The following is a 19,134-nucleotide window of genomic DNA, read 5'->3' as shown; positions in this document are numbered from 1 at the left end:
ATTCTGTTATGCAGTGCTGCTCTGCCTGCCTCCATAATGCAAATTATGAATTTTGAAGCAGAAAAAAATGTTTTTCTTTTTTTAAATGCATCTTTTAACTGAGTTCCGTGAACTGTTCGGTTGGCCTTCCTGCACATATTGTATTAATCTTTCTATTATTGTTCACAGGTGATCTGAAGCACATTACTAAATTAAAGCCATGGGGTCTCTTTGAAGTATTGGTGGAAAAATATGAATGGTCCCAAGATGATGCAGCTGCATTCACAGACTTCTTACTACCTATGCTGGAGCTGAATCCTGAAAAAAGAGCTACAGCAGCACAGTGTCTCAGGCATCCCTGGCTCAACCCCTAAACACTCCAATCTGATACTGTGGCCCTCATTGGGTTACGGCATAAAATATATAAACACACACAAACACACACACACCTAGATGTCCCAGCTGTCCCTTTTCCTTCTTCCAGGTCAACTTTTTCCTTGTTGATTTTCAGAGTGAAACTTCTCCTTGAAGGCTTTTTAGATTTTAGATAAATCTAACTGTTCATGTGAGATTGTGTATTTGACTTGGTGGGGACTATTATTAGCCAGTGGACATCCAATATGATTTACAGTGATTGGAGTTTGCCAAAGAATTTTTATGGGAATGTGAAATTATTGCATAGTCTCTTCCTTACACAGATACCTTACCTTGAAGGAAACCTTCATGGGGATATACTCCCTTAAGTATATTGCAGTCATCCCAAGGGGGATGTGAAGAGCTTGTGAATCCCTCCTTAGCTCACTGACTCTGGGAGTCATTTCTTAGTGCATATTCAGTTGCTGGCAGTAAGAGGAAAAGTAGCAGATGGCACCAAGGAGGTAGCTCCATGAGGAGCACTAGACTCAACTAAATCCTTAGGTGTCTGCTCTGCTGCTTGGATAACTTTTTTTCTTATTTTTTTGGACATACTTTTCTTTAGCCATTGAATCTTTTGAAATTATTTACATATATATATATATATATATAAAACATACACACACATGCATTTTTGATCTTTGGTGCTCAGGGTAGTTCTGAGTCCAATGAACTTTGCTCTCCAAAGGTGGGCCATATAAACCTGAATAAGTTTCACAAGGGAAATAAAATGAAAGGATGTGGTAAAAGTAACAATTTCTGCAGTATGGATCTATGCATTTATTGCCTGCAGAGGGGAGTCAGAGTACCCAAATTCTACGCCAGGTCTGTCCAATACATAGCCTTGGGCAATATGTCATTGCCAGCCTGATAATGTGGCACAAGAGTGCTTGATAAAACATTTCTGCAACCCAACCTGGAGTTCAAAAGTAGGAATATACCAAGTTTGTGGCAGTCCACTTGTTACGTAGGTCTGCTTTATGCCATTGGTGTCATATTGGCCATGTGTGAAATTGTATTTTTTTTAGAGAGCAGTTCTCAGAAAGATAGATTATATCCTTACTGTAAAATAAGGAAAGGTGGTATTAGTGCTATCTTTTCAGCCTTGCTATATGCCCAGATCTAGAACCAACAAATGTTAATGAATGTAATGTTATCAACTGTGTTAACTAGTCTAAAATGCTAGACTTTAGAAAGTACCTTTTTAAATAGAATGCTGTTTTTACTTATATATTAACTTCAGGACAAATAGTCTTAATTTTCTTCCAGTAGAGATAAAGTGACAATTCTGTTTTCAAAATCATTACAAATATACTGTTCAACAGAATATATTGTAATTTTTAAACTCTAAAAAGAACTGGTTATGACTAAACCTTATCAGTTTTTTTAAAAATTAGAAGAATATAAAACACTTGTTAGTTTTACAATAAGCATCTCCTAGACTATCCCTGGTTACTTTCTTTTAAACATCTTCTGTATTCAGATGTAATGATAGATTTGGGTCAGCTGGGACTTCAGTTGCCTTCCTAACAATGGACCAAATAGACTTTTGAGATTAGAAAATTCTCCAAGGCTGGATAGTGCTAGAGAACTGATATGTTTCAGGCACTGTTTGGGACGGTTCAGTTCATATGCCAGTAGCAAGACCATTCTTTTCATTGTGTGGCAAATTCCGATCTAGAGTCCTTTTAAGATGCATCCCTTTGCTTGGAAAAAAAAAATCTGGTTAGCATGTGTTATCAAAGCACCATATCTCCTTTTTAATTTAGTCATGTAACAAGACTGGGGTTTTAGCAACATGTTTGTTTCCATTTAGAAAAGCTTAAATAAAGTTATCTGTGCATAATCTTAAAAGGAAAAAGAGAAATGTTTCAAAAGTTTTAATTTTATTCACATTATTTGGGGTATCTTGCCTCCCAAAAGCACTTCTGTGCCTGTCTGTAAAAAGATTTAGGATAGAATTTAGATTGTATGTTAGTACTTCCTCTCTGAATACTGTGAAGACATTCTGGCAAGAAGAATTGAACTTTGGTGACAATGTAGCCTCATTTGCATACCCTGACTATCTGACTAGAACAAGAGGCATCTTTTGGTTGAAATACAGGCTTACTCTCCAATGAAGGAGGCTACTCACAGCTCTTTTGCACTAAAAGAGAAGTTCTGAGATAGTACGAGTGTTAGCTTGTCTGGATTGTCTGCGTACTTTGTAGTTCACATCAGGTTCACTCAACTCCCAAATTGCCATAAAGTGCTCACTAACCAATTTGTACTTGTTTTCTTGACCTAAAACTAGAAGGAAAATACATTTTTATTCTTTCTATTGGGTGTATTGTCTTTTTTTCTTTGTAAATACCGCACAATAAACAGATTATCCAATAATCCACAGATACTTTGGATATCCTGTCTATGTTCACCTGAAGTGTTTATTGTAGAGCTCTTATACATGGTTTACACATGCTAAGCATAAGCATAATATGATTTGTTGAATAAGATCAAACCGGTCACAAAGTTAAGGATGATATTTGAAACTAGTCAATGAAAAAATTAAATATGAGCACTACTGATGCAATCCTATGAGTGCTAAATGTTTTGTAAGTTATGGTAATGGGAGGAAGGAGAATATTTCATTTCCATATCCTATAACATTGTTTACTTTTTCTGCTCTTTATTTTTAGCCAAATTCATCATCAGAGCAGTACTTAGACCAGAGTGAGTTGAAGAGAAAAAAAAGCAGGGAAGTTGAATGCGACTAATCAACTACATTTAAGGAAAACAGTTCATTGCCAGAGGCTAATTTTCTTTATTTATTTTTTTTAATGAACTGTGTCCGCATGCACTTTCTTGAGCTCTTGCTGGGCTTCTCCACATACACACTTTAGGAACAGGAGAAACAGTAGAGTTTGTGTCCAGAGAGGGCAAACAGAAATTAAGGCAAATGGAGGAAAGAAAACTTTATCCTTCCATTTCCAGAGATCATCAAGTGAATTGTGTGAGAAAGCCAGGATTCTGAACTCTATAGAAGTATAAGTTAGGAGTTTCTTTTATTGTTTTTAAAATTGCTAATCACTATCACTAAGGAATATGATGATAGAAAATCAGCTGACTTATGGTATAAGTTTATTAAAGTGTCATATGTATGACTGTCAGCTGGGCATAAACTGAGTTTATGTTTAATGCAGTGAGCCTTTCATTCTTGCAACAAATCTCTCCCTTGAAACCAAGGTAGCTGAGCTGAAGATCCTTAAAAAGGTACAAATTAAATATAGCATCTCATTTCTAGGTTAATAGATTCTTTGCTGTCAGTGAATGAGTTTACTGAGAAAGGACTTTTCAAGAGTAAAGAGAAGTGTACTCCTTGGAAGAATTCAATCCTTGGATGATGAACTTGTGGTCTACTGAGGAGCAGCTTGCTGTGGGTTGTAGATAGAAGGGATAGGTATAGTGCTTGTGGACTTTGCATACAGGTAGTCCTCAATTTATGACCGCAATTGAGCCCAAAATTTCTGTTGCTAAGCGAAACATTTGTTATCTGCATTTTGATTCATTTTACAACCTTTCTTGCCACAGTTAAGTAAATCAGTTGTTAAATTAATGACTGACCATTGACTTTGCTTGTCAGAAGGTCACAAAAGGGGATGACATGATCCTGGGACACTGCACATGTCAAAAATATGAGTCAGTGTCAAGCGTCTGAATTTTGATCACATGACCATGGGGATGCCGCAGTGGTCATAAGCGTGAAAAATGGTCATAAATTGCTTTTTTCAGTGCCATTGTAACTTTGAATGGTCACTAAATGAATTGTTAAGTCGAGGATGTTGGATATACCAAAAACAGTAGTCCACATTGGAATTAATATTTCATTAGTCGGCCAATTCTGAAAACCAAATGTAGGCAGCTAAATAGCATATTAAGGTCCAGGACTGATTAAGTATCCTTAAAAACATCTGTTCCATGGATCAGCTAAAATGACAGAGGTTGGAAGTTAACAGTACATAGATGAAACTCTGCCATGGGAATAATTTACATTAGGTCCTAAGACATTAAGAAGTTAAACCTGCATAAGAGAGACTCCACTTGAACCAGAATTGCTGATTATATCATCAAGAAGATAGAACAGTTCTTAAAACATTCCCAGTTTCCTGTGAAAATTTGCCAGCATGAGGTTTAGAAAAGTAGATGTGGATGTTTCAAAAAAAATCCCGTGTTAGTCACATGGTTGAAGGTGGGTTAATAGAGTGAACAAGCGTCATGAAAGATGCACATCAACATTTGAAAAAAGACACGGTGTAAAGGTGTTTCTATGCCAAAGGCAGAGTATCAGAGCCATTTAATTAAATCTCTGTGTTCCAAATAATAACATGGAAGATGTTAACAGAAATCCAGTGGAATGATGTCAGGGATACGGTCATCCCTTAAAGTGACCTTTATAAAAGGATAGAACAGCATGCACTGAGGTGGGGGGGGGTGCTCTCTATATCTTAGAGGGTATATAATGTGTTCAAAAGCTTTGAAAGATCCATCTTTCAGAATTGCTTTGTGGCAAATGTAGATTGGATATACAAATAAACTATTACCTCTTGATTGAAATGCAAAGAGTAATCCTGAATAATATCTTGGTCCAAAAGTTCCAAGTTGTAACTCCTACGTATAACCTAACTTTTTTCGATTCATACTAGCTGGACAAATGAATTAGCGGGGATTGTACTCCATTGGTTTAAGGAAAGCATAACCTCATGACTTATAACAATGCATGTACCTTAACAAGCCTGAAAAAGAAATACAATTCTGATGAGAAGGCTTGGGCAGTTGCCTATGTGCTATATCAACATTTGAACAGGACTCACAAGACCTAAAGGGTTACATTTTCCTGAAGTAAGAGTTTGCAGGGCAGCCGTATGCCTGTAATATTAAACTAGGTGAATGGATGCAATATTTAATACAGCAACATGTTTTGAGGTCTATTATTAATTATCCAGATCTGTTGGGCCCCAAAGTTATAGAACATCATACAAAACTTGATTGCAAACAGGATGTGGAGATCAAAACCAATGAATGTCACATTGAACATAATTTATTTTGTCATAGTCTTTTCTGGAAAAGAGCACACTGTTTTTTGCAGAATCGCTCTTCTATAACACAGACTGATGGTCTAGATAACTGGCAGAATCCACATTAGCATTCATGTGTATCAAGCAGCTTTTCTGAGTCCAAGGTCAAGTTGGAGTGCTCAGTATTCAAGGGCAGAAGTAAGTACACTTGTGATTCCTTCAGTATTCATCTTCATTTATTTGCTTCCTCTGCAGGACAAAAGAACACACCATAATAATCCAGAAAGCGCCATTTCCCCTCCCCATTTTTCCAAAAGCAGCTAATGGAATAAAAAACAACTCTTTCATGGTCTGAAGTGTTTTTCGAATTTGGCCACTTTAAAATGATTTCAACTCTTATCATTCTGGCTGAGGAATTCTGGGAGTTGAAGTCCCTACATCTTAAAATAATCAAATTTGGTCTAAATCAGTAGTGGGTTTCAAATCCCATCACTACCGGCTTGCTTATGGATGCGCTCGCGCAATGCTTCTGCACATGTGCGGAGATGTCCGGGCGGGTGGGCGGAGCCTCCTGCTGCCGCCGCTACCGGTTCGCCTGATCCAGGGCGAACCGGTAGCAGCCCACCACTGATCTAAATAGAAGCTGTGATGTCACATGCTACACATAGGATAGAATCTGCCATTAGCGCTTGATGAAGAGCCTTGAATTTGTTGACCATGCTTGAATATGATTATAAACCCAGGGAAGAAAAGGGCTCTGCTTTGGAGTAACTTACTTCAATTGAATTAGCATGGCAATGACAGTGATAACCAGAACCAGTTTATATGTGAGTAACATCTCCCAGCTTGGGAGCTCTAGCAAGTTTTTTACAGCATCCTGAAGACTGCTCTCTGAAAGTTGTAGGGACTATTTTTAGTTTGTTATATTGTTTTGAAGTTTTGGTAATAACATCCCCAATAATCTTTTCCTTCTTCAACAGAGGGCACTGTGAAACCAGTTTTTCCCGTGTTTTCTGATATTGAGAGAGAAAAAACACTGCAATCTTTTGTTGTTAACAATCAGACACGTTGGTTGAACAGACAAGTTGAATGTACATTTGGAGAAAGGTGAAAAGGCAGAAGTTGTAATCACCCATTTTGTTGCTTGAAACGTCTCCAAATGGGAAAGATTGGCCTGACATTTGGGAAAACATAAATCCTAATAACCCTCTATATAAAATGCAGAAATAATGTCCAAATTGTAGACTTTTTCATTCTAGAATCCAAGCCTGCTGAATTGCACTAACGGCCAATTTCATTTTTATCAAAACAGTGGATTTTGCATTTTACAGATGTCTCAAATGTAAAATGGTGATGGGACACAAAGTAACAGTCTCATGCATATGCTATTTTAATTATTTTTAACAACTAGGGAAAGAAATAATTTAGAAGACAGTTTATACAGTAGCTACAAATACCAGAAGTGTACTTGGTTTTTTTTTTGTTTTTGTTTTTGTTTTAAACTTTGTTTGGAAGGCTAAGGGCTTCCAAACAAAAGTTTGCAGAAACGTTGCATATTTTTCTCCAATGATTTATAATGCATTCATGACCCTGCTCTGCTCCTCACCTGCCTAATCCCTCACTTGTGATAAATTAGAATATTCTATTATTTTTTTTAATTAATCCCTGCACCAGCAGAGTCAAAGATACAATCACTGAACTCAGCCAGTAATACAGGGGAACATTATGGATTTTTGCATATAGCCATTTTTTTTTACAGTAGACACCTTGTAGCCTTACTGCCTTTGGTTGAAGCATGGAAGAAAAATAGCATACCATGAGAACGATTTAAATTAACTAAGGGAAAGAAAGGTTCTGACAATTCTAATGTGGCATGAATTCTAATATTAATAACCTGCACACAAGACAAGCTTATGCACTTTTTGTCCTTATCAAATTTATGGAAGTAAATCTCCAAATCTCATCACCTATAGTTCCACTGTCCTTGCTACTTTGACTATGGGAAGGGTAGATTCTTCTGGGATGGTGGTGGGGAATTGGCTTACCTTTGTTTTCCACTTGGAAATCAGAGGGTAGAAGGTTGTCTTGCCGGTTGCCAAGCACAAATGCTAAAAAAGATAGGATGAAGGCATCAAGAATGCCGATGATGCAAAGGATGTACGCCCAGCGCACAGTGCAGACTCCCAGGGTGTATTTGTCAGTCTTCTCTCCACACATGCGTTTCACCTCGGGGGAGTCCCAGCCATCAGGGTAGAGCAGGCAGCCAATGGACAAGCCTGCACCTGGAAATGGAACGCATTCAGTGATGATATTGAAAGACACAGTTGCAACCTCAAGGTAGTAACTCCTCTCATGGGTTTTTTCATATGAAGTGTTCTGCTCAAGCTTCTGATTATGCAAGCTGGGCAAGCTCTATAAATCTAATCAATAAATAAATAAATCGGGACAGATTCAAAAGGAAGTTCAAGTGCAAATGGCATGACAGTACAATATAAAGTCAGTTCACCACCTTTTACCACTTTCGAGAAATGGAGACGGCTTCTGGAGAAGCTCCTTATTTTTCAAAACTGATTAGAAAGCTTGATATTGTTGTTCATCTTGCAGTCTTTGCTACAACCACAGTTTAGCCAAGTTTAGTCAAAGCTTGAATTAATGCAAATACAGGCTTAATTTGGGAACTAAAGAAAAGTTGCAGTCCTAGAAACTATTATTAGCATCAGGCCTTTTCTTCCGCGATTGAATAACCACAGGTCAGCCCCGTATCCATGACATAGATGATCACAATATGTGACTGGTTTTTGGAAATAAAATATCTATGATTAATACTTTACAAACTGTTGTCAGCGTTCCAAGGAACACCCTCAACAAAATAAAGCTCTGAGGCCTGAGGTTCCTCAAAATTCCAATTTATTAGAAATGTCATGTTGGCACATCTGGGAAAACCCAAATCAGAAAGCTTCCAGGTTTTCCACACCCAGCTGACAGTTCACAGCCCTGCCCCAAACCTACAAGTTCATCACATTGTCCAATCAACTCTTCACACTCAACTGGATACAATCTTCAGGCAGTCTCCATGAGGCACAGGCAAAAGTCCTTGAATACAGAATGTTGTTATGACTAACTTTCTACCACTCCAACAACAACCCCCTCTCAACTTCCCCAGCTAAAATATGTGGCAGTTAAGAAGCAAAAAAGAAAATTGTCTTCCAAAACTGACAGCTGTTCTTAGATGAGTATAGTACTGTAACCTGTACAAAACACTTCATGGTATTAGAGTTTAACATGAAAAGTAGAAAGAGGAGCACAAAATTTCTGTCCTTGGAAAAAAGTGGACAAGCACAGGACATTGAAAAAATTGCTTTTCTTACCACTTAGTTTATGATTACGTGATATTCCTGCAAGAGTTCAAGAGCTGTGAAACTATTTTTACTTTTGTTGTCCAGAGAAGCATTAGTCGAGCCTTTCCTTTACTAAAAGGCTAGTTATTTGCTATGGCATTGAAAGAAGAGTCTGCCCTACATTAAGAAGAAAAGATTTTAAAATATCTACTCATTCCCTTTCTTTGCATCCTGAGTTTTAATCTATGACAAGACAGTCCTCACTTAAGAACTGCCCTATTTAGCAACCATTTGAAGTTACAACTGTGCAGAAAAAAAAGTAACTTTAGGATGGGTCCTCCCACTTACAACTGGAGCAGCATCCTGGGTTACGTGATTGCCATTTGCACACTTTACAGGCAGCTTCTGACACGCGGAGTCAATGCAGAAGTGGACAGTTAAAATTGCAAGTTGCAGTCACATGATGGCTTGCATAACAAATACATTGTTTAGTGATAGAATTGCCTGGCTCAGTTATGGTCATTATGAGGACCGCCTGTACAGTACTTTAAGATGTAAATTTAAACAGGCTGGAATTTTTATGGAAGTATGTTGAGATTTCCAAGGTACCGGATTCTACAGTCAGTATAACACATTATTATTATTGTTATTATTGTGAGGAAGGTAAATTTTCAGCTGAATGAGAGTGTGTTACTTGGATAGAAACATGTCACAAAGTTGCCATAGCAATTTACTGATTTATTTTTTTAAGAAAAGCTTTTATACTCCCCTGTCACTTAGGATCTTTACAATCCTCCAGCATTGTGCTCTTCAGCCAATGTGGGTTAATCAGAAGCCTTTTCAAGCCTCTTAAGTTATTTATGTTTGAGGCCAGGAAGAATTACAGCTTTCTTTAATGCCTGTGCCTGTCCTTACAGTTTATTCAAAATGCTACTGCTAAACCTGTTGCTGCGCTTACAGACTTACTTTAGCCTCTCTTTCACGCAATGCATTTCTATTTGCTGAAGAAGCCTCTGCAGATCATGTAACCAGGTTTTGTTCACCGGCATGAATATTTGAAAAAGGTTCAAATATCATTACTGGCTTTCAGCATCTTCTTGCTTTCAGATCAGATGGCCTTCTGCAGGTCTCTCTCACTATGGAAAAACTGCAGAGAATTGTGCTCATCTTTGGCATCCCCATTACAGGCAGGGCTTAATTAGCTTAAGGATATTTAAGCAGGATATTCTAGGCGGAATAGAAAGTCATTACCTAATCCTGGCCCTAATTTGAATTTGTGGTAATTTTTAGAAGATGGAAAGCCAAAGTGCATTTCATCAAGCAAAGAATGCTTGTGTTCTGCATACCATTAAATAAAGCAACTCATTTATTTCTCTTGGAATGAGGTGGAAGAAGCAAATAATTTTTTTTAAAAAAAGAACTTTGCCACTAATAGCAAAAACTTATAAATGAACAAATAGAAGGCAGGATGTATTTCATTTTGAATTTCTGTCTACATACCGTGTCTCCCTGAAAATAAGACTCTGTCTTCTATTTTTTGGAACCCTGAAATAAGTGCTTGGGCTTATTGCCATGCGCTCAAAAGCCCAATTGGACTTATTATCAGGGGATGTCTTATTTTGGGGGAAACAGGGTACTATTTCCCAAACAGCATTATTTAATTTTGCCTCTATGATCTTGTATGCATGCTGTGTGTGTGTTCTGACTTGCAATGCTTGCTAGGCTCAGGTGTCCTTAAATATTATTTTTTTCTCTATAACATCGCTGACAAATATGGGAATACTATACATAATTTTATATATAAAGTATCCCGATTAAAACTGGATCTTAAGTCCAAATATTTTTGGTCAACCTATTATAATTATGGCTATGTTTGACTCCAACCCACTATTTATTTTGAATTAGTAAAACCTGTACCCTTTTGCTATTAAATATTGCAGTAATATACCTTACTTTCATCATAACCTTCCCATGGCCACACTGGCACAGAATTATAGGAAGTATAGCTTAACATATCTGAAAGGTTTCAGTTGGTAATGACTATTGTATTGCCCGTTTTCTCTTATGAATCACGATTTGACCCTGTTTTTCTTCTTCAGGCTGCAACTATGTTGATGGTTTTCTGACTTCTCTCATACATAAAAGGAAATACAAACAGAAGCTCATTTTCCCTTTGGCCGCGGAAATTTCTAGCTGCTAATACCCTGTATAAAACATCTCCTTTTCATCAGAAAGAAGCAGTTTTCTAAAAACACACATCTCCTCTCTAGGCAATGCTAACTGCTAAATCTGCCTGTCAAAAGCCCTGAAGATGGAGCCTTGATCATATTCAGCAAGATTCCTCCTGTGTTCTCCTTGCTCATTCCTGCTTTGTTTTAGTGATGTTTTAAATTAATACCCCTTCTATATAGTCACTTCATGATTACATCTACACCTTCACCAGAGACAGTGATTATGGCAGCCACAAAGAAAGCAAATTAAGAAAAAAAACACCATTAAAAATAACTTCATTTTATAAAAAAACCAAACGATCAGAAAAAGTACATCAATTGTTTGTCCTTCAAATAGATTATAGAATTAAGTGTCATTGCATATCACTTAACAGACTACAATATACTTCAAGAACAGGTCATCTCACTAAAATATACACATTACTGGCTGACATGGGAACTAAAGAAATGGAATATGTTGGTTTCAGTGACAGTTAGTACATTCAGGAAAAGGCTGCCAATGGAACTTGAATCCAAATAGCAGATTTATATTCACACACTGAAAAGATTTGCATCATCAAGGAACTAATATTTACTTTGCAGTACCACAAATCCATTTTGCTTTCTCCTTATTAGGAGTGATGCCAATGGAACTTCAATCCAAATGGAAGATTTATATATTCATTTTAAATAGATGCCCCTTGCACTGCAAATTTGGGAGATAAGACAAAGAGGTTATGATATTCCCACGCATAATATACTTGAGCAGGAATCCCTTAGCACATTGAAGCTATGTTTAATGAATGTCTTAATCTATCCCCTGGGTTCTCTATGTCCAACTCACATGCTGCCAGTTGCATCCAAGCACACACTTTGTAGACAGTGGCTGCATTGCAGAAGAAGAAGAGGCTAAAGCAGAGGATGCAGCCAATTATAAGAAAGGTAGAAATGCCCACAAAAAACATAGCTGTTTTGAAAGCACTTGAGGGGATGGTGCCAAAGTCCAGCGGGCTGCCCTTGCAAATGAGTTCACCGGTCAGGGCATTTCCAATACAATAGGAGTAGAGGCCAAAATAACCAGCTTGTGGAGTGTCAATGCTGTCCCCAATCCAATAGGGCTGGATGAAAGTTACCACCATGATCACAGCAAAGCAGAGGGTGAACAGTGCCCACAGCACTCCCATGGCTCGAGCATTCCTCACGTAGTTGGTATGATAGATCTTTGCCGCTTCCTGTGCTGGCAGCATCTTTGCCATGGCTCCACGGAGAGATGGCTATGTCTTGTAAGACATGTCTTGAAGTTCAGGGTCAAACAGAAAAAGGATTGTCTTCTCACTCCAGGAACTTTAATGAGGAGCAGCACATAGGGAAGCTGAATCCAAGGAAGAGGGGCTGCACGGTTGGCTTTCCGCCTCACTGATAGATCAGGATTCTGTGAAGCAGCTCTTGCCTTTCCCGTGACTCTTTGCCCCAGCCACAGATGCTCAGATGACCATTTGCAAGAAGGGCTATTTGTTTCCATACTGAACAGCTCGGTGGGAGGTGCTGGAGCCTGAAGAGTGCTTAGCCTTAGTTGCTGCTGCTGCTGCTCCTCCTCCTCCTCCTTTTCCTCCTCTCCCAGCATCCTACATATCTGCTGCTTTCCAAGAAATTGGCGTTCCCTCCCTGTGTAAAGGAAATATCCCTCCTGCTTCCATACAGCAGAGAAGAGGAATTTCTGCAGCTTTATTTGTGAGCTCTGTTTCAGCACCACAGACAGCGATTGGCAGAGAAAGCCAGGAAGCCCAAGACTGATGAACCGAAGGGTAGACACTGTTTCCCATTAATTGGGGGCAGACATCAGAGGACAGGCACCAATTCCCTTGACTAGGATAAATAGAGATTAATCCACCATCCCCATTTCGAATTAAGTATTAACAATTATACCTTGGAAAATAGTATGTTCCTGGACAGGATGTATAAATCTTGTTAACATAAAAGCACGTTATGTTCATCCTGCAAAAGAGAGCAAGGTGCCAGTTTGTACAACATCAAGGATGAGCTGGTTGTTCCAGATATTGGCTTTAAGGCTGGATTCATAAATCTCACTAAGCTATTATATGATTTGTGTAGTTTTGACTATAAACATTTCCAAACAGTACAGTCAGTCCAATAAATTTTATCACTTAGAATATTATGCAACCTTGCAAATGGTGTCGTATTCAACAAATAATAGGCATGAAAATCATGGTTAGTGTAATGTATGAACATTCACAAAGTTAACATTTCTATAATATATTAACTCTGTATTATTCTATCTTAATCAGATCCCCTACCAATGTGATGAATTATGCTCCCAAAATACCAGGAAGCGGACAAATCAATTAAATATTATTATGGTCATAGATCAGCATAAGAAGGGAGGAATACATACAATCATTTTAAAAGCTAAAAAAACCCCACAAAATTAAAAATAATTATAATGCTGATTCATACATACATATATTAGTATATATTAGATTTTCTAAGATGGTATTTTCTAAGATGGCCTCTTGTTGCTGCAGGACCTCTGGTCATTTCTGAGAAGTTAAGTGTTCCTCTCCATCATTACTGGAAGCCCATTGAAAGGGAATGTACAGAACTTGCTTGGCTGATTGAAGGCATAAAAGGACAACCACTTCATGGTGGATATTCACCAAATGTATTGGAACAATTGGCTAAAAATGGAAAATGTGACAAAAGCATTACATGTAGATAAAAGCATGAGGAATATTTAGACACTCTTGGAAAAACCTTTTGCCATAAATTCTGGCTAAGCTGATGAGTTGGCATGACTTCCTCATGATCTCATATGGTGAAAAATAATTCTTATCTGTTGTCAGTGTAAAATACTTTAAGCTATTGCAGTGTAATGAATCTTCTTAAAAAGAAATGTGTGCCTATTTATGATATAATCTGGTTTATATATTCATAATTCCTAATTAATTACATGAAAAATATTTACTGGTAAATGAATATGCAGAAATCGTACAAGTCTGTCCATATGTTCTCAAATCCTTGCAAAGAAATGTCATACACATTGTTAAACTAAAACCAGCATAGACCTTACCAGAGTGTTTGGTTTTTCTCTGTAAATACTACTTATTTCCTGACCTACGTAACTCCCATAGTTCTCAGTCAGGATCAGGTTAGAGTAGGCAATGTTACATATCTAGATTGAGAATTCTGCTAGGCATTATCAACATGTATTTTACTGGCTGATTAGTCCAGGATTGCATAACAAACATTTGGATCCTGAGAAAGTTCCAATAGGCCACATCTGTTGTTGGTTCCAGGTAGCTTCTTGTTCCATACACCTTTGAGAAATAAGATGTCTTTCACACATGTTGTTATAGCAGGATTTTTCCACTAAACTCTGCTAAACTCTTCTGTATCAGCTTTGTTTGATACAGTCCCTAATTTTAGACTGGAAAAATTCTTATCGCTCTCAGCCAGCATAGTTATGCTACCAATCTATACAGGTGTTCAATTGGTCTAGATGGCTCTAGACTGGGGAAAGTTATGCTATATGAAAGTATTCTAACATAAAGGATGGGGGGAGGGGATTTTAGGATTCTCTGTTCCTTTTTTAAATAAGCTAACTAGAAAGCTAAGGAAAGAGGTTTATATTTGCTCTTATTAATTTTGCTTCATCAAAATAAAGTATATCAGTTCATCAAAGCTATTGATGAAAGGATCAAAACATTATTAATGAACTGACCTAGACCATACATCACACTAAATCAACAAGGCAAAAGCCAGACAACATTACACAAAGCCAGAAACCATGATTTTCCATTCCAGTGCCTGGGTTCACAAACACATTCAGACAGATCCTAAAAAAAGATTGAGCAAAGTTTGTTTTTTTTGAGTTTCACAGAAAGTGACAAGCTGGGCGGAGATGAAAAATTCAGGAAAGGCACGAATTGCACATCATACATCATGGTTTGTTGAACATATCAAGTTGTTAGATTAACATGTAACACTAAACTTTGAATCCTGGTTTCCAACAACTGGCTGACCTCTTAGAATATTCTGACCCAAATCCAAACTGATCACAAAAAGGACTTCCAGAATGTATGAACCTATCGGTGTGATGATTGCCTTGCTGATATTGAGGGTCCTGATCTCTGCAGGTTTCAAAATCAAAAAAGACCTATTCTTAACTTAGTATCCCAAGGTTTGTAGACTGCAGCTCTTATATTTTGCTTGCTTTTTTACTGTTGAATTTATTTTACTATTTATATTTATTTTACTATTTTTCAAAAGAGCACAACAAAGAATATTCTCTCTGCGCCAACTCAGAAAGCTCAAACTGCCCAAGGACCTATTGATCCAGTTCTACAGAGGAATTATTGAGTCTGTCATCTGCACCTCTATAACTGTCTGGTTTGGTTCTGCAACCCAACAAGACAGACACAGACTTCAGAGGATAATTAGAACTGCAGAAAAAACAATTGTTACCAACCTGCCTTCCATTGAAGACCTGTATACTGCACGAGTCAAAAAGAAGGCTGTGAAAATTTTTACAGACTCCTCACATATTGGACATAAACTGTTTCAACTCCTACCCTCAAAACGATGCTATAGAGCACTGCACACAGTGCACACAAGAACAACTAGACACAAGAACAGTTTTTTCCCGAATGCTATCACTTTGCTAAACAAATAATTCCCTCAACACTGTCAAACTATTTACTAAGTCTGCACTACTATTAATTTTCCCATCTCCTCCCATTTATGACTGTATGACTTGTTGCTGATATCCTTATGATTTATATTGATATTGTTTCCTGATTACTTATTTGTATCTGAGAGAAAAAGAATTATTCCTGTAAAGAATATAGCCTAAGTCAGTGGTCCCCAACCCCCGGTCCGCGGACCGGTGCCGGGCCGTGGAGTACCTGGCACTGGGCCGCGCAGCGGCCGGGGGACATGAACGCTGCAGCGCAAAGGCTCCTGGGCCGTGCGCAAAGGCTCCAGGGAAGAGAGCCCCACGCAGGTACGCACGTGTGGCCCAAAGCCCCCACCCCTGCGCGTGCTCAGCGGGCCACGGTAAAATTATCAAAGGCTGATTGGTCCGCGGCGATAAAAAGGTTGGGGACCACTGGCCTAAGTGACTCCATATTTACCCTTTACATAACCTGAGCTAACCCTCAGCTATTAAGCTGAGTAAGATATGTAAAAAAGGGACATGTGTATGATGCCTGTTTTGAGGAAACAGATATTTTGGTACATTCGAAGTTGTACCAAAGCTCCATTGAAAAAGGAGAAAGAGACTAAGTGTCCAATTAATAAGAACAATAACAAACAATTATGAATACATATTTAGAGGGTATTTTTAGAGGGCAATTTTGGAAGGGAACTCCAGGGCAGAACATGTGAAGAAAGCCAAAACATTATATAACAACTGAAAACAATATCTGGTGGAGGAGTTCTAATTGTTTTGCTGATTGTCTGAAACTATATTTAAACCATGAAACCGGAGTGATATGACGTTCACTCTCTTTCATGGGAGAACCCTTTTGCAAAAGTTTATGGGATACATATATCCTTACAATAAATCTGCTTTTTCCTCGTTCATGGTCTGTGTTTCACTTTTTATGAGGTTTGCTGTTTTTTTTAAATCTCACAGTACCCTATGGCTATCATTGGGTGTTGTACCTTATGATTCTTGATGGACGTATCTTTTATTTTATGTACACTGAGAGCATATGCACCAAGGCAAATTCCTTGTGTGTTCAATCACACTTGGCCAATAAAAATTCTATTCTATTCTATTTAGTCTTGTGTTTCTTTCCAAATCAAGTTTGCTATCACTATCACATGTTTCCATGAGATACATTCATTGGAAGGAAGGATTCATGTGACTTTGACAAAGGGTTTTATTAACTGCAACTTCCCGGTTGGTCTGGACTCTCATCCCCAGAGCCTTCAATTAACTCATTGGCTGCCCGGAAACAATGGACAGACTTTGGATTTTGTTACTGCTGACACTTGCCTTGGCAGAGTCTTCTATTCATCCAAGAGGACTATTTATTAACTTAGTAAGTGAATGTGAGATATTCTTATTTGAATCCTTCCAGAAATATCTTCTTTTAGGTTTGGACATGTATAAGGCTAGGAATAATTTGCTCTGGTCCTATTCTTTTATTTAAAAAACCTGCAGCATTATTATTCAATCGATAATTGAACAATATGCTGCACCTAATCACACATGTAATCAATCTAGAGTACTATGTAAATCAGAACATAATCATAGATCAATGTCAACATATGACATTCCATCAAAATTCCTGTGAAAGGATTATGCAGCTGGTGTAGGCCTGGTTATTACTCAGTGCTCTAACATATTTTTATGGAGAAGACCTTTCACAAAAGGGCAGATGTAGAAAAATGAAAAGAATGGACAAATTGCTGAATTAACCATCTTCTTTCACACATTTACCTCCTGGTTTCACATTTATTTTCCACTAGCACAATGGGGAGCTGTGTCTTAATAGCTTACAGTGCAAAAGCCGCTGCTGTCACCGAACCAAAGGATTAGATCTCGCTCGCTGTGCAGACAAGGCAGCTGAAAACCAAGAATGTTCCCTAAAGGTGAGTGTCATTTTTTTTTAAAAAAAAGTATATGCCCATCATGAGAGAATAAGAGAGACATATTCTGTTCAGCATGACGGCAATTAAGTGTTCAGCTAATAGCACAGAAGACAATTTTAAAGTAACCGTGATATGACTTGCGCAAAACAAACACTATGAAATAAAATAATAAATTAAGCCATTGGCGCCATTATTGTAGGAAAATGAATAGTTTAAAAGTGAGAAACATTTGTATGGATGAACATATGTCAGGGGATTCATAGCTTAATGTTGGTCTATATCCCAGACTAATATCTCTGTTTTCTGCATCTTAGGAAATGTATCCAAGACTAGGGAGCGGTTGTTATGAATGATGGAAAAACTTATATTCATTGCCTGAATGGGTCCTATAAGCCAGGGAATAATGATCTGTATCTTTCTGTTTCCTGCAGAGTCTATATGGAGTTTACTACAAGTGCCCTTGTGAGAGAGGCTTAATCTGTGATGCTGACCGGACCATTGTGGGAAGTATTGTCAATTCTGACTTTGGCATTTGCAAGGATCCATCAAATAAAATCAGCAATGAAAAAGAAGAAAGAAAGAAGCATGGTGACTAGATTTACCCTGGATCCTTTAAGTAGCCACATAGTTTTTATTACTTTCCTTGCAAAACAAATTCCTATGCTTTTACGTACTGCTCCAATAAGCATGCCCTTTGTTCATCTAGATTTCAGTTAGATTCAAACATTTTTCTGATCCACTCTACTGAAAATAAGGCCTTGCTATATATTTTTGGTATGATATCAGCAAGTAGTAATATCCGGCTCACCTTACTTAGACTTGGAACCAAATACAGAATGGAGCAACCAGTGATTGGAGGACAAATCATTAGGTCAAAATGCCATGGCTGTAGCCTAGACTGGGAAGCTGAAACAACATCCTGACAAAGTATTTGCATCAATAGGTGTGAAGATTCTGGCACATCTTCAAAATGTATGTAAAAACCTGTTACTCCTAGGAAGAAACTCGCATGAAATTACAGATCAGGAACTGAGCAGAAAATAGACAACAAGAGCAACCAATGAGCAGAGGAAGAAAATGTATGATAATCAGGAAAGGATTTATGATGATGATGATGATGATGATGATGATGATGATGGCAGTGATTTCCACTCTATTCTGGTGGTCTAGCAATGTAGTGAGTTCTAATAACTAACCTTCTCTCTAAGGAGCTTCCCTATTTGATTTGCCCAACAGCAATGTAAGGTGAGCTAGAATGAGGGATAAAAAGTGATTAGGTCAAAAACACACAAGAAACATCATAACTGGAATGTCCAGGTCCAAAGTAAAGTTCAAAAGTATCAGTAAAATCTCTTCCAACCAAACCGGCCTCTTGGTCATTTCATTGACAGCTCTATATAAGTTTCTTTGTAGCAATATGAATAGGGTTCCTATTGCCTTCTTTGGGCTATTTTTTTCCAACTACCCAGTCTAATTGGCAGTCTTAATATGATCTACTAGAGTAGCAACTGTGTTTAGCTTCCA

General features: G+C 37.9%; 3 protein-coding genes across 3 annotated transcripts in view; 2 read left to right on the top strand and 1 right to left on the bottom strand.

Moving 5' to 3' along the window:
* The window catches only part of SRPK1 (SRSF protein kinase 1), a 29,530-nt gene extending 26,819 nt beyond the window's left edge, over positions 1 to 2,711 (top strand). The window contains exon 16 of the mRNA XM_070941455.1: positions 169 to 2,711. Coding sequence (XP_070797556.1) covers positions 169 to 353 — 185 coding nt within the window. The 3' untranslated portion in view covers positions 354 to 2,711. The remainder of the gene's footprint in view (positions 1 to 168) is intronic.
* LHFPL5 (LHFPL tetraspan subfamily member 5) lies at positions 2,540 to 12,248 on the bottom strand. The gene is made up of 3 exons (XM_070941098.1): positions 11,837 to 12,248; positions 7,490 to 7,726; positions 2,540 to 2,682 (listed from the first exon to the last, which is right to left on the bottom strand). The coding sequence occupies exons 1-3, from the start codon at positions 12,246 to 12,248 to the stop codon at positions 2,540 to 2,542; spliced, it is 792 nt and encodes a 263-aa protein (XP_070797199.1).
* Positions 12,249 to 16,973: 4,725 nt separating this feature from the next.
* CLPS (colipase) lies at positions 16,974 to 18,206 on the top strand. Its single transcript, XM_070939691.1, has 3 exons — positions 16,974 to 17,057; positions 17,488 to 17,610; positions 18,042 to 18,206. Exons 1-3 carry the CDS (start codon positions 16,974 to 16,976, stop codon positions 18,204 to 18,206), a joined length of 372 nt encoding a protein of 123 aa, XP_070795792.1.
* The last annotated feature ends 928 nt before the right edge of the window (positions 18,207 to 19,134 follow it).

The sequence above is a fragment of the Pituophis catenifer genome, unplaced genomic scaffold (assembly GCF_029215685.1).
Source record: "Pituophis catenifer annectens isolate HBS135680 unplaced genomic scaffold, rPitCat1.0.hap2 SCAF_3, whole genome shotgun sequence".
Taxonomy (NCBI): Eukaryota; Metazoa; Chordata; class Lepidosauria; order Squamata; family Colubridae; genus Pituophis; species Pituophis catenifer.
This window is presented reverse-complemented; position numbering and strand designations above follow the sequence as displayed.